At 39.2% G+C, this 13346-nt stretch overlaps 2 protein-coding genes across 2 annotated transcripts in view; one reads left to right on the top strand and one right to left on the bottom strand.

Moving 5' to 3' along the window:
- Positions 1-5432, top strand: part of ALATS (Alanyl-tRNA synthetase) — a 44519-nt gene extending 39087 nt beyond the window's left edge. Inside the window, exons 14-23 of the mRNA XM_010275366.3 lie at positions 156-299; positions 397-468; positions 557-632; positions 710-852; positions 976-1084; positions 1325-1512; positions 4064-4153; positions 4295-4477; positions 4783-4971; positions 5109-5432. Coding sequence (XP_010273668.1) covers positions 156-299; positions 397-468; positions 557-632; positions 710-852; positions 976-1084; positions 1325-1512; positions 4064-4153; positions 4295-4477; positions 4783-4971; positions 5109-5180 — 1266 coding nt within the window. The 3' untranslated portion in view covers positions 5181-5432. The remainder of the gene's footprint in view (positions 1-155; positions 300-396; positions 469-556; positions 633-709; positions 853-975; positions 1085-1324; positions 1513-4063; positions 4154-4294; positions 4478-4782; positions 4972-5108) is intronic.
- A 677-nt stretch (positions 5433-6109) lies between these two features.
- LOC104609138 (cellulose synthase A catalytic subunit 7 [UDP-forming]) lies at positions 6110-12597 on the bottom strand. The gene is made up of 13 exons (XM_010275365.3): positions 12126-12597; positions 11824-12019; positions 11439-11638; positions 11251-11344; positions 11030-11147; positions 9486-9752; positions 8929-9274; positions 8571-8834; positions 8055-8267; positions 7731-7944; positions 7449-7645; positions 6967-7320; positions 6110-6883 (listed from the first exon to the last, which is right to left on the bottom strand). The coding sequence occupies exons 1-13, from the start codon at positions 12198-12200 to the stop codon at positions 6302-6304; spliced, it is 3120 nt and encodes a 1039-aa protein (XP_010273667.1). The 5' UTR covers positions 12201-12597; the 3' UTR covers positions 6110-6301.
- Positions 12598-13346: the final 749 nt, after the last annotated feature.

Genomic DNA, 13346 nt, shown 5'->3' with positions numbered 1-13346 from the left:
CTTCTGAAGGACATGTTATTGTTCACTAGTTAGTTATGGCCATCTTTACTATATTCCTTTTACCCCTGCATCTTTGTCCTTTTACCCTGCTGACATATTGACTTGTGCAATATGCCTCAACAATCTGCCTTTGATATGTGTTGATTTGTTTTCAGATATTCGACACCGGATCACTTGAAGGGTCCTTTGGATCATTTCAAGTTCTTAATGTTCAAATTTTTGGAGGTTTTGTCCTCCACATTGGTTCTATTGCTGGAGGAACTGGCAGGTTCACTGTGGGTGATAAAGTAGTCTGTAAGGTGAAACATTCTATTCATCCTAGCTATCCTATTTTAAGTTTTCTTTTCTTTGGTTGTTGTAGTTGTCACCATCTGCAGTGCTTGATGACATGACCAGGTAGACTATGACCGGCGGACTCTTATTGCCCCTAATCATACCTGTACCCACATGCTGAACTTTGCCCTCAGGGTATGCCACAATCACTTCAATACGTGCATCTGAACTTTGGTTATCTGTTTGTATTTGATTCTCTACATTTTCTATGCTACGAATGCAGGAAGTGCTTGGTGATCATGTTGACCAGAAGGGATCTATTGTTCTTCCTGAAAAATTGCGATTTGATTTTTCCCATGGTAATAGTTTATTCCATCATATGGATCCATTCTAGTGCATAGACTTATTTCTGAAGCACCCTCAATATTTTTAACAGGCAAGCCTGTTCATCCTGATGATTTGAGAAAGGTTGAGTCAATTGTGAACAAACAAATAAGAGATGAATTAAATGTGTTTGCCAAGGAGGTAAACCTTGCTGATGCTAAACGTATAGCTGGTTTACGAGCTGTATTTGGGGAAGTAAGTTCCTTTTTTCCTCTCATCATTGTCCTGTTGAATTTGGCAAGAAACAAGTTAGCATTAGCATATCAGATCTAATTATTGATTGGTCTATCTATTTATTTCTGCTATGTGCTGATGTAGGTATATCCTGACCCAGTCAGGGTTGTGGCAATTGGTGGAAAAGTGGAGGATCTTCTTGCTAATCCAGATAATAAAGAATGGTTATCAATCTCAACAGAACTTTGCGGAGGTTAATGCCATTTCATAACATAATCTTCCTTTCATGTGATACTTTTTATTGCTCTTCATGGCATTTTTTGATGCATGTCAAACTCTTCACTTGGTGCTAGTGTCCTACAGGACTAAACTTGTCATTCTGTTGTTTTTTCCCTGTACACATGCATACAAGTTTGTAGTTGTGGAACCTTCGTACTGTGTAGTGAATTCCTTTTAATGTTATTTTGGAACCTGATTATGTGGAGATATCCAGGGACCCATATATCAAATACACGAGAGGCTAAAGCTTTTGCTCTTTTATCTGAGGAGGGAATTGCTAAGGGTGTCCGAAGAATAACTGCTGTTACAACTGATTGTGCTTTTAAGGCAATAGAATCAGCACGTTCACTAGAGCAGGAGATCAGTGATGCAGCTAAATTAGATGTAAGCCAGATGGAGAAGGTAGCCACCGAATTCCTTTTCACCCTAGAATGATATAACTATGCATTGCGGAACATTTTAGCCACTGAAATTCCTTTTTATCATGGAAAATATATAACTATACAGTTATAACTGTATGCTGTATTTCAATGTGCATTTTTCCTTTTTATCTTGTGTGGGCAGCATGTCATGTTTCACAATTCGCAAGAATCCAATTGATGAATTCTATTATTTCCTTTTTTTTTGAAGTTGATATCGAATTATCATGCAAACAGTCGAGATAAACCAACCTTAATACATTTTGAGATGTTCCTATGAAAATTTTATGGGATCTGTGTGGTCCACGATGATTCAGTGGAAGATGGATATAGATATAAGGAACTTGTAAGTATGCTACTAGTTGAAAAAATTAAGGCCAAATTTTAAAATTTTAGTGTCAATGGAACTACTGTTCATCTAAGAATAGGAAACATGGTTGAAATATCAGAACTGTTGCATAGAAATACACTTAGAAGTTATAGAAATATTGAAAACAATGTAAATCCTTGCAAATATTCTGTGATATTTTAAATTTTTAATAGATGATAAAATGTACAGTTATGAGAATTGTTTCTTAGAAACATTTTCTGTTAAAATATATTTAGTAATATCATATTTTCTGTTAAAAGTTTGTTTGGGGTGTAAGCTGGTAATCTAGGGCTCTAAGTATGCAGTTTCTTACTGTATAGGAGTGGGACAGACCTAATTTTGGGGGCCATGCTTATTGTATTCTCCCCGTCTTTCATTAATATGTTGCTTTTTTCAATTGAAATTGAAAAAAAAAAAAAAACAAATGACAACAGAAGCATAAATGCACACTTTTAAATTATAGTGTTATCATCAAGTATAATATAAAAACTAGGAATATAATGTAAATAGACAAAAGTATATTCTATTGGATAATCCAACTAAATACATATTTTGACAACAAATCACCAATTATGTGAATTTATACTAAATTAACTGAAGTAATGGAAGATTAGTTGTATAACAAAAAAATAATGGTAGATGTTGTTCCAATGTAAATAATAATGCCAGAATATACGTTTAAACGTATATTTATATGATGACCTTTACTAATCCACTCGTGTCTATTTATTTTGAAGTTTGTCAATAGGGCTTGAAACTGAAATATGTCAATCAACATTTCCAGCATATTTCAATGCTTGTACCCATGATTAAGGCCAATATTTTTCTACATGGAACTTTGAGAAGCCAAGCTTCTTTTGACCCATTGAAGATGACTTTGCTGTATGTTTCCTGTGTAAAGTCATGGCAGTTGATAGAACTAGATCACTTTTTATGTTTGGATGTATGGATCAACAAAAACCTGCCATATAATTTTATTCGTCCACTGTGTCCAACTCAAGGTGGAGTAAGTGAAAAACTTTTACAAAGAAGAGCTCATAGAGAAGATAAAGAGAAAAGTGAAGAGAAAGGAAATTCTCATATTTCACTTGACTCAGCACAAAAATAAAACCCTGAGTATGCAATTCATTGTACATATCCCACATTAAAAAGAAAAGAAAGGGATCTTTAACTACTACTAATTGTCTTTAAAAAATTCTTAATTGGATTTGAATATTTCACTTGTAATTTGAATAAAGAATCTAAATAGAGTTGGAATTTTCAACCTAGCTTAGGTGCCAAAATTGTAGCATTGTGGCATGATTTTATATTGTTGATATATTTATCAATAAAAGGAAGAGTATGTATTTAAGTCTCATCCAATATATCATTTTCCTAGCTAATACTTCCTACGGTAACTTGCAAAATTTCTTTTTCCTGTCAATTCAATGGATTTTTTAATGTTTGCAAATTTTAATGGTGAAATTTGTTATAATATACCATTTTTTCTGTCCACAGAATATATGAAGAAATTGGTAGGATATACTGTATGTAGCTAGAAGCTTCTGTGCGCAGTTTGTGCTGTTGGCAGTGTCAGAGCATGTAATATAGTAGGATTAGGATGGTGAAGCATTTTGAATGGTGGGAGACTGGGAGTTTCATGATGCCATTAGCAACATGGGCACAAAACTCACAATTTCCATTTTCCAATATATTAATGGGCTATTTTTGTTTCATCAATGTTTTACTTACACCATTGCCCCTTTTGTGTATACGTAAAGTGGATCCATATGAAGCCTCATTTAAGTGATAGGCCTCAATGGAGACTAAAACTCCTGTAGTTGACAAAGAAAAGTCATTCCATCCACATGAACTTGTTAAAAAGGCCACTAGTCACTAGAAAATACTTGTTTTTTTTTCTGAATATTCAAAAATGTCATGGACTATCATTAAGAAGTTCTTGATTACAAATAAATTGGACATTGGATTTTGCTACAGTTACCTTAATTTTGCTCCTATAAGAATGACAAAAATTTGCTTCTATCAGAACTAAAGGATCTATTTAGATGCAATTTTTTATTGATACCAGTCTTTAACTAGGCTAAGTTTCAAATTTTCTTCTCTGTGGACAACATTATGTATTCTTTGAAAATGCAGTCTGATTTGAATGTTTTCATGTTGCCAGAAAGTTGCTTCTTTGAAAAGTCGTGTACAATCGGCAGCTATTCCAGCAACCATGAAAGCAGATCTTGGAGCCAAAATTTCTCAACTTCAAGTAAATTTTCCCTTAAAATACTGCACTAGTTTCTCTTTCAGAGAGAATTTCTCTAGTGTCAGAACTCAGAACATCTTTAATTGCTAACTTTAAATCTTGGGTTAAAGGAAACTGTTTTTTTTTCCTTTTTTTTTATTTCAGGATCAAGTTAGAAAGGCAACAAAGAAGATTGCACAAGAAAATATTCAAAAAGCTACAAAAACAGCTGCTGAAATGGCAGATATTGCTGCTACTAATGGAAAAGCCTTCTGCATCTGTCGTGTCAATGTTGGTCTGGATGCAGCTGCAATTCGTGAAGCAGTTATCAAAACTATGGACCAGAAGGTTCTTGTTTGCAGCTTATGACTTTTCCATTATTTTTTGTAGAATTATTTTCAAAGATTGTCAGTGAAAAAAGCTAGGTTCGTTCTGAAAAGGTTGGAGAATACAAAGTCTTTTCCCTATTCTCATCAACCTTTACCACCAACAAATGTGTGGATGCATGCATGCACATGCACCAGTGGCATGTGGGAACCCCCCTTCCTCCAGCTGCTTGCTAGAAATAAAACAACTAAATGGAAACATGGTTATTCGATTCACAAGCATGTCTTAGGTTTATTGACTCCAATTTACTATCTTTGGATGCACAGGGTATGTCAGTTATGATATTCAGTACAGATGAGACCACGAACAAAGCTGTGGTGTGTGCTGGGGTTTCTGAGAATGGTAGTAAGAGCAAGGATTTAGATTTGTTAGAGTGGTTTACAGCTGCAATGGAGCCTCTCAAAGGACGAGGTGGTAAAGGAAGTGTTGGCAAACGTTTCTATGCTCAAGGACAGGTAAGTTCTTTCATATGGTTTAGGGTCCAATTTCTTGGGAAACATCATTTTTTTCACTTATGGTAAAAGGGATTTCTTCTATAGCTCCTGTCCTCGTTATTTCTGCCAATCTAACTGTATTGATGACTTTGTTTCAGGGGACAGATGCATCACAAGTTCAGCAGGCCATTGAAATTGCAACAGCCTTTGCATCAATGAAATTGAAATAACAAACACTAGTCATTCTGCTCTTGCCAGCAAAACTAGAAGTTCCTTTCATTATACTTGATGCTGATTGATAGTGAATCAGAAATTTGAAGCAATAGGGGAAAAGGGACCATAATGAAGAAAAAAAGTGAAAAAGAAAATATGAATTGTTTTATCTTGAATGATTATTATTTTTTCCTTGAATAGATTGTGAAAGTAAATATTCATGTGAACAGATGATAGCTTATATTTACAAAGATTTTGTTTTGCTAGAATTTTGAACTTAATTTACTGATTGGCTTTGATAATGAAGAACTGTGAATATTCTGTCAGGGAAATTAACTATAAATAGGAATAGATTTGTTCAGCACTTGGAGCTTGGAAAAAATGGCAACGAACTTAATTTACTGATTGGTTTTGATAATGAACTGTGAATATTCTGTCAGGGAAATTAACTATAAATAGGAATAGATTTGTTCAGCACTTGGAGCTTGGAAAAAATGGCAACGAACTTAATTTACTGATTGGTTTTGATAATGAACTGTGAATATTCTGTCAGGGAAATTAATTGTAAACAGGAATAGATTTGTTCAGCACTTGAGAGCTTGGAAAAAATAGCAAGTCACTGTATTTTCATGTTCGGTATTGTTGATATGTTGATATGCAGGTTGTTGATTTGGGGCATGCAATTTAAAATCGAACAAATATGGCCTTTGGATTGGGAAACAGTATTTCTGTAGTGGAGCCTGTAATGCTTAATAAACTAGTTTATTGATTGTAGAAGATCAAGTTATTGGTAGGAAGTCCTACCAAGACTGTTTTAAACGTGGATGGGGAAGTCTTACATGGCATAAGCCGGGGGGGAGAAGTCAAAATCTGAGCTATGTTTTGTAGCAACTGCTGAAAATGGCTTAATTGGATGACTTCTGATGGACATCTTAGTTTCAATAGATTTGCAATGGCACCTTTATGTCAGGTATATAACTTGTAAGTTCAATCAAATACAAAACTGAGTACAATCAAATAGAGTGAACAAAATCTCTCTTTGGAGTTCTAAATTCCCTCTCTGGTAGTTCCATTATTTTTTTTTTGTCCACATCAGAATGTACATAGACCTAAAGATTCAGAAAAGAAAACAAAGATCTCAACAATTGATCCCGCATTGCTTAGTGTCAGGGCCCTTAGCTTTTACCACAAATGGGTCAATTCGGACCCAGAGCAAAGAGAATATGGAAGCTAAAAGCACTGACCAGATGACAACAATAGTAGGAGTCCGGTTCTGGCGCCCCATGAGACCTTTGAGGAATGGGTAGAGATGGACAATCACCCAGAAGGCGAAGAAGAGCTTTCCAAAGAGTGGCCCCCATGACTGGTACCCATTGTTTATGGCGTCTGATATACCTGCAACTACCCCAACCAGGTTGATGATTAGGAGAGTTGTAGGAGGGATCAACAGGGTGGTCCATTTGAAGGTGTAGAGCTCTCCAAACTCTTCATCGTCTGAAGCCTTGGAAGTGACAGTGAAGTTGGTGTCAATTCCAGCCAAGATCTTGAGAAGACCTTGTACCACGGCGAAGAGGTGGGCTGAGACACCACCAATGACCCAGAACTGCTCGTTCCTCCACCATTCCTCAATGCTTACTCCACTCCATCTCAGCTCCAGAATGCCCGTTGCAAAGATTGAAATGAAGAGTGCAATGAAGAATAGACTCGCAAATGTACTTATCTGGATCACACAGAAAACAGATTAAGAATTTTGTTGCACTACTACAAATGAATGTATGATGATGTGAACAGTGAAATTGTTACCGTAGGCATGATGAATTTTCCGGTGAGCAAGCAAATGGCCGGGAGGGTACAGTAAGCGAGCAGAGGTAAGGAGGTGAATGGGTAGACAGTGGTGTTGATGTACGCAAAGCGCTCAAGAAACTTCAAGTTTCCACCCTTGTAGCCATACCAGAGAGGACTGTGGCGACTGAAGAAGATCTCAACAGAGCCAAGAGCCCATCGGAGAACTTGGTTGAGACGGTCAGACAAGTTGATGGGTGCAGAGCCCTTGAATGCAGGTCTCTTGGGCATGCAGTATATTGACCTCCAACCCCGGCAATGCATCTTGAAGCCTGTAAGAATGTCCTCTGTGATAGACCCATAAATCCAGCCCAGCTGCACATTCAAAACCAACCAAGAAGATTTATAATAAATCAAACAACCAATCCTATCCTGTCCTCTTTCTGCCTAGAAAATTCCAAGCAAAATGCCAAAACTTCTGGCCATGGACTCATGGGCATTACCTCGGTACCCCATTCTGTCTTGTCCTCATAGCCACAGCTAATAACATGAATGGCTTCCTTCAGAAGCGCTGCTGGACTTGAAGAGGGAGGGACACCACCTTCCTCCATCAGAGTTGAAGTCACAAATGCTGCCGACTGTCCAAATCTTTTCTCGAAATTCATTTGAGACATCAACAGTGCCGTGTCTTCCTCCAATCCTGATGAAAAGAAAACAAGTCATTCAATTGAACAGAAACTAGGATACAGGGGTTTCATTAAGAGGGCAAATGTCCTCAAGATTACCTTGTGCAGACCCTTCTCCACTCGTACCGCCATGCTTGGAATACTTGGGGAGCTTCTTCCGACGTCCGAAACATGGGCAGCAGTCACAGCTTACCATCTTGGGACGCTTTGGACCCTTTGGAGGCTCATATCCATACAAAGCTTGTCTTCTGAAGACACATCCGGTACCCACATAAACTGGACCCTGAAGTCCATCTAGACCTTTCATGTTAATCTGCAGAAACCAGGAACATGATCTTACTGATTTACTTCTTGGCTTCAGGTGGACTACAAAATGCAGTACTAAGAGTGTAGCCCAAAGGTTGGATTTGGAATGGGACTTACATCAAAGAAGACAGTGTTTCTGTTGGCATATCGATCATGCTTGTCAATGCCATCGAACCTCTGAGGAAACTGTACATAACAAACCTTCCTTCCAACCTGGGGATCCATCAAGAAACACATTGCCTCCCTGACGGCCTTGCTGTTGTTCACGTAGTGGTCACAGTCCAAGTTCAGCATGAAAGGAGCATTGGTAAGCACTGCAGAAACTCGAACCTGCAAAAAATCCAATGAGAGTTCTCACTGTATGTAATGGTGCAAAGTAGAAAAATCCAAAATCCAACAGCTTAAATCATTGATACCCACTTCAAGTTACTCAACGCAGAATTTTATTTCTTATGGAATTTGAACATAATCAGGGATAACTGTGTTGGATCCTTACCAGGGCATTGGTGCAAAGTAGAAAAATCCAAAATCCAACAGCTTAAATCATTGATACCCACTTCAAGTTACTCAACGCAGAATTTTATTTCTTATGGAATTTGAACATAATCAGGGATAACTGTGTTGGATCCTTACCAGGGCATTCATGGCTCCAGCTTTCTTGTGATGCTGAAAGCCAGGCCTCTTCTCACGAGAGACATAAACAAGGCGAGGTAGCTCATTGCCTTCAGAATCAAGACCTCCACTGTGACCAAGGAAGACTTGAATCATACCAGGATGATCTTTGATATTGTTTCCTGGCCATGGCGTTCCGTCCTGCATGATCCACCCTTCTGGAGGAACCTTCATGGCCTTAGCAACCAGAGCATTTATCCTGACCTTAAATTCTTCATATTCTCTCTGTCAAACAAGAAGAAATAGTGCAATTTCAGCACAAAAAATGATGGGTTTGAGCAAAATGCAGGCAGATTGTAAGAAAGTGAGAGTTGTCAACCTTCATGGCTCGACGCTCCTTGACGAATGTAGGCTGGACTTTGTCCTTGAGGTAGTCCACCTTTTGAGAGAAGTACATCTCTGGAGCTCTGGGCTCAATGGCGAATTTCTTGCAGAAGGGTACCCATTTCCGAGCAAACTCAGCAGTTTCAGAGAGTGATTCAAATGTAAGCATGGAGGCTCCATCATCAGAGACATAGCAAGAGATCTTGTCAACTGGGTAGTCCATGGCCAAGATTGAAAGCACTGTGTTAGCTGTAACCAGGGGAGGTTCCTTCAATGGGTCCACTGTACTCACAAATATATCCACCGGAGATAACATGGATGGTTCACCTTCTCTCTCATACCTGCATTATGAAACACAACCCAGGAACAGAAGTTCAATCTTAGCTGTTTCTATGACAGAATTACAACTAAAGAAGTCCGATTGAAGAACCAGGCAATCAACCAAGAACTATGAGAACTGTCATTCCTGGTTCAAATGGCTGACCATCTGGTCTGGTCCAAGTCTGAAATCACTCATGTGAAGTGCTCTGCTTCCGTGTAAGACTACTGTACCTTAGAGAAAGACGATCGAGGTAGGTCTCACGATCAATGGGGAACCATTTGGGGAATTGATCAAGGATCCAAGAGAAGGCAAACCAGATCTCACATATGACAGAGGTGAGCCATAGCCCAATGGCATCATGAACTGGGTTTAGAATTCGATAGCGAAGGAAGAATGCAAGGACAACCAGCCGGGTCACGATCACCATACGATATGGGTTGACCTTGCTTGATGCAATGGGTACTTTTCTTGAAAGTGGTTGCCTAGCTTCATCCATCCTGCAACGTGGAGCACAATAACATTGTCACATCTTACAAGTTACACTACAACAAGGGTAGATTTGTGAGGTAACTTGAGTGGGTCACTGTAATGTGGGCCCATCACCCAGTCTTTTCCAGTGAAATTTGAGGGAAAAATCATTGGTGGGCCCATCTTCTTGGGATCCTTAGCAATCATGGCATTCTTTATACCTTTTTTCCTATATCATTGTAACACTGAATCAGTGTAACAGTCTCAATTTCATCTTTATTGCCTTCTTGGTGACATTGAGACCAGAAAGTGGAAACCTAGAGTTGGGTCAGGTTAGCATGGAACTGGTTCTGCACAAGAATTGGGTTGAATTGATTGGGTCATTCAATCTGATTGGTTGGAATGAGTCATTCCTAATCCAACTGTTTGGTTGGGCTGAATCAGAATTTGATTCTCATTCTAACTAGGGGATGTTTGGAACCGTGGCCGTTTTTCAAAAAAATGGTGTCATGTCGGATCCACATAGGCGTTTCAACAAATGCCCATGTATCTCATTGTTTGGTTCAGCCGATTATTAAAAAATTGGGCATGTCTAGAAAATCGGGACCCCACCAATGCATGAAACACTAAATTTGGCGTTTCATGCATCGGTGAACCATTTCCCCCGACGGTTGACTGATGTGTATCCCATATGGTGCTTATCTGTCAGTACATACATGAAAAACGGTGATGAAAATTACCTTACCAAACAGCATAGTATTGCTCACTGCCTACGTGGCAGAAGCGTTTTCTTGTAAAAACGGGTCTTGGAAGCATAGACGTTTTTTTTTGTAAATCGATCCCAAAAAATGCCCATACTTCCAAACACCATATAGGATAGGAGATCACATTAACACTCTATGAGGGCGCCCCACATGTACATCTCAGTATCTCACTATGCATTGGAAACATTTTCCATACTTATCATGGGGAGATATTCTCAATACACGGGTGAGAGGTGTTTCCTCCCCCTATCTTGGGAATGAGAACTCGATTCTAGTTAATTCTAATATTGATTTCAATTCCCGTTATCCTGTATGAACCAAACCAAACAGGTGGAAGAGAATAGATCATTCCAATTCTGATTCCGAGGGATTTAGATTCTATTTCCGAGTGCAAAGCAAATAGACGCGGATTGGGATCAACTAATCCAGCCTTTGTGATTCTGTAGCTAGACCCATTGGTCCAACCAAATAGAATCGACCCAGATCCTTTTCCGGTCCATAGGACTCCTAAGTGCTGCAGGTTTGGACAAAATAACACATACAAAGGCATGTCCGGGTCGACCACATCGTCCGGGTCAGGACCCAAATTTCCTTGCTGCTTCAGTTTCCAGTCATCCATTCTCTCTTTCCAACCTCCCTTATCATCCCATCTCGTGCTTCCTGTGTATCAAAATTATCAAACAAAAAGAACAATCAATTCTCTGAAACTGGCTTTTCACATATATGAGGTTCCATGGAAATCAATCCCAGAATGATTTCTTACCAGGCTCAGAAGCTGGGTAAGGATGTATACGTTTATGGAGGGCAGATGACAGCATCTCTCCATAGGCGTGCCCAACCGGGAACTCCCCACTCACCTGCTTTCATGAAAATTGTATTATTAGACTTCATTCCAGAATTTCAAGGAACATTTGTTAGCTTTTCAAGTTTCCAGGTTTCCGGATTACTCACCGGCCGGGATCTCACACCGGCGATAACGGGTGGGTACTGAGTGCTCTCGTCGACGTCGGGTCCCCTCCCGTAGCTCATCTTCCCGTAAAGCATTGCTTCTGTGAGATGTTTCTGCTTGTTTTGCTCATCTTCGATATTGAACTCGTGCTCCAGATCATCCACGTCTTCTTCATCCTCATCTCCTTCAACCCTCGGGCTCCCTTCATTTATCAAAAGATAACAGACGTACAAATTAAGGACTAATTAATTAATGAACTCTGTGTATGCTTGTTTAATTTCTTCTGAAAATCCAGATAAATAAGCTTGATGAAGATGCTTTCTGCAAACTAAGTAGTCGAGAGACAGAGAAACTGAGAAAGAAGAAATTGTTGATTAATTACATTACCTTTGAGACGCTTGTATCTGGTTTTGCACTGGGGACACTGTTGGCTCCCTTCTCTCCTCTCATACTCATAACAAGGCCGGCACACCGGAAAACCACACTCGTTACAAGCCACAAACAGGTCGCCTTCGGCCGTGATTCCCACCTCATCCCCACATATCTCACAGACCTGACCATTTAATGACTTCAATTGCTTTGGCTGAAATGAGACAGAAACCGAAAAGGTTAGTATTGCAAATACATATTTGTATGGAATTTTCTTTGTTTTCTACATCTGAACTCTGATTGTATTTGTTTTCTTTTACCTCTTCATGGCCATGGATGACAACGAGTTCATTCCGGTTGTGAGATCCGGCAACCAGTCCAGCACTCGCCTCCATCGTCGTTCTCCGATGGATAAGTCCAGGGTCTCGGAGAATGCAGGTAGACTTCTCTGGTTGTTCTTTTTATTGGTGGAGGTAAGCTCTCTATCTCACTCAAAGTTTCTACGGCTGGCGCTGTTGGTTGCAGAGTCGCCATTGCCGTGAAGTCAAGCTACGTCCATTCAACCACCATGCATTCTCTCCTGAGCTTTCTCCAACGACCATTTTGACGAAATTACCCCTTATTTTTCTTACAATAGCCACCTAGTCCTTTAACCAAATAATTGATCTTTTAACTGTCTAGAGCCTTTTAGGGCACTCATTGCTCTTTTTTTTAGTGGATAAATAGGGGACGTTTGATAATGGATGAATTGAGTGACTTATTATTGCTCTGTGAGAACTTTTCTGAATAAGTGGGCTTCCATTGTGATAAACTTTTGCTTTGCAAAAAGTGTTTACAGATAGTAAGAATTAACTGCTTTTACAAATAACGCAAAACACTTATAAGCCCCGCACCACAACAACTAAAATTGAGTAATGGGTTTTGTGCTTTGGGGCTTTAAAGGCACAAATCAATGAAGGATATCCAAACACAGCCTTAGTTTCAGCCATTAAAGAACTCACAAGTCACAACCACAATTAATATTCAGACAAAGCAATAATTCACACTTAGAAAAACGACTTCTTATTTGTACCAAAAAAACAATAAATGGCTTCTTAATCTTAAACGAGGGTCCCTATGTGGTAAAATCTGATCCCTACAACTGGCATATAGAACTGGGGTTGAAAGCTGGAATCTAGGCTTCTTTGGGTCTCACCTAAAGCAAATCTTACGCCCAAAGTAAATCCAATTGGATTGTTTTCAACCAATTGACTTTAACCCGTTACCCTAGTTCCCATCTAGAAGATCCTTGACTCCAGAAGTTAGTTGCACGGATGGCTTTCTTTCCTTTTCTGACGGTTTAGATTGTGGTTACGGTACATAAGACTCATCAAAATTTGGAAAACGTGGTGTCGGTAGTATAGTATCGACCTCAGGGTAGGAGATCAGATGATGTAATTGTGATCCGGTTTATCTGTGAACTAAACTGATTGCGATGTGTGATATCGGGAGGAATTCTCCTCTTAATGAGCAACCAATGGCGTATTGCTGTGTTTTAGTAA

Source organism: Nelumbo nucifera, chromosome 8 (assembly GCF_055504915.1).
Source record: "Nelumbo nucifera cultivar China Antique chromosome 8, China Antique-T2T, whole genome shotgun sequence".
NCBI classification, from domain to species: Eukaryota; Viridiplantae; Streptophyta; class Magnoliopsida; order Proteales; family Nelumbonaceae; genus Nelumbo; species Nelumbo nucifera.
The sequence above is the reverse complement of the archived record's forward strand: the minus strand, read 5'-3'. Positions and strand labels throughout refer to the sequence as shown.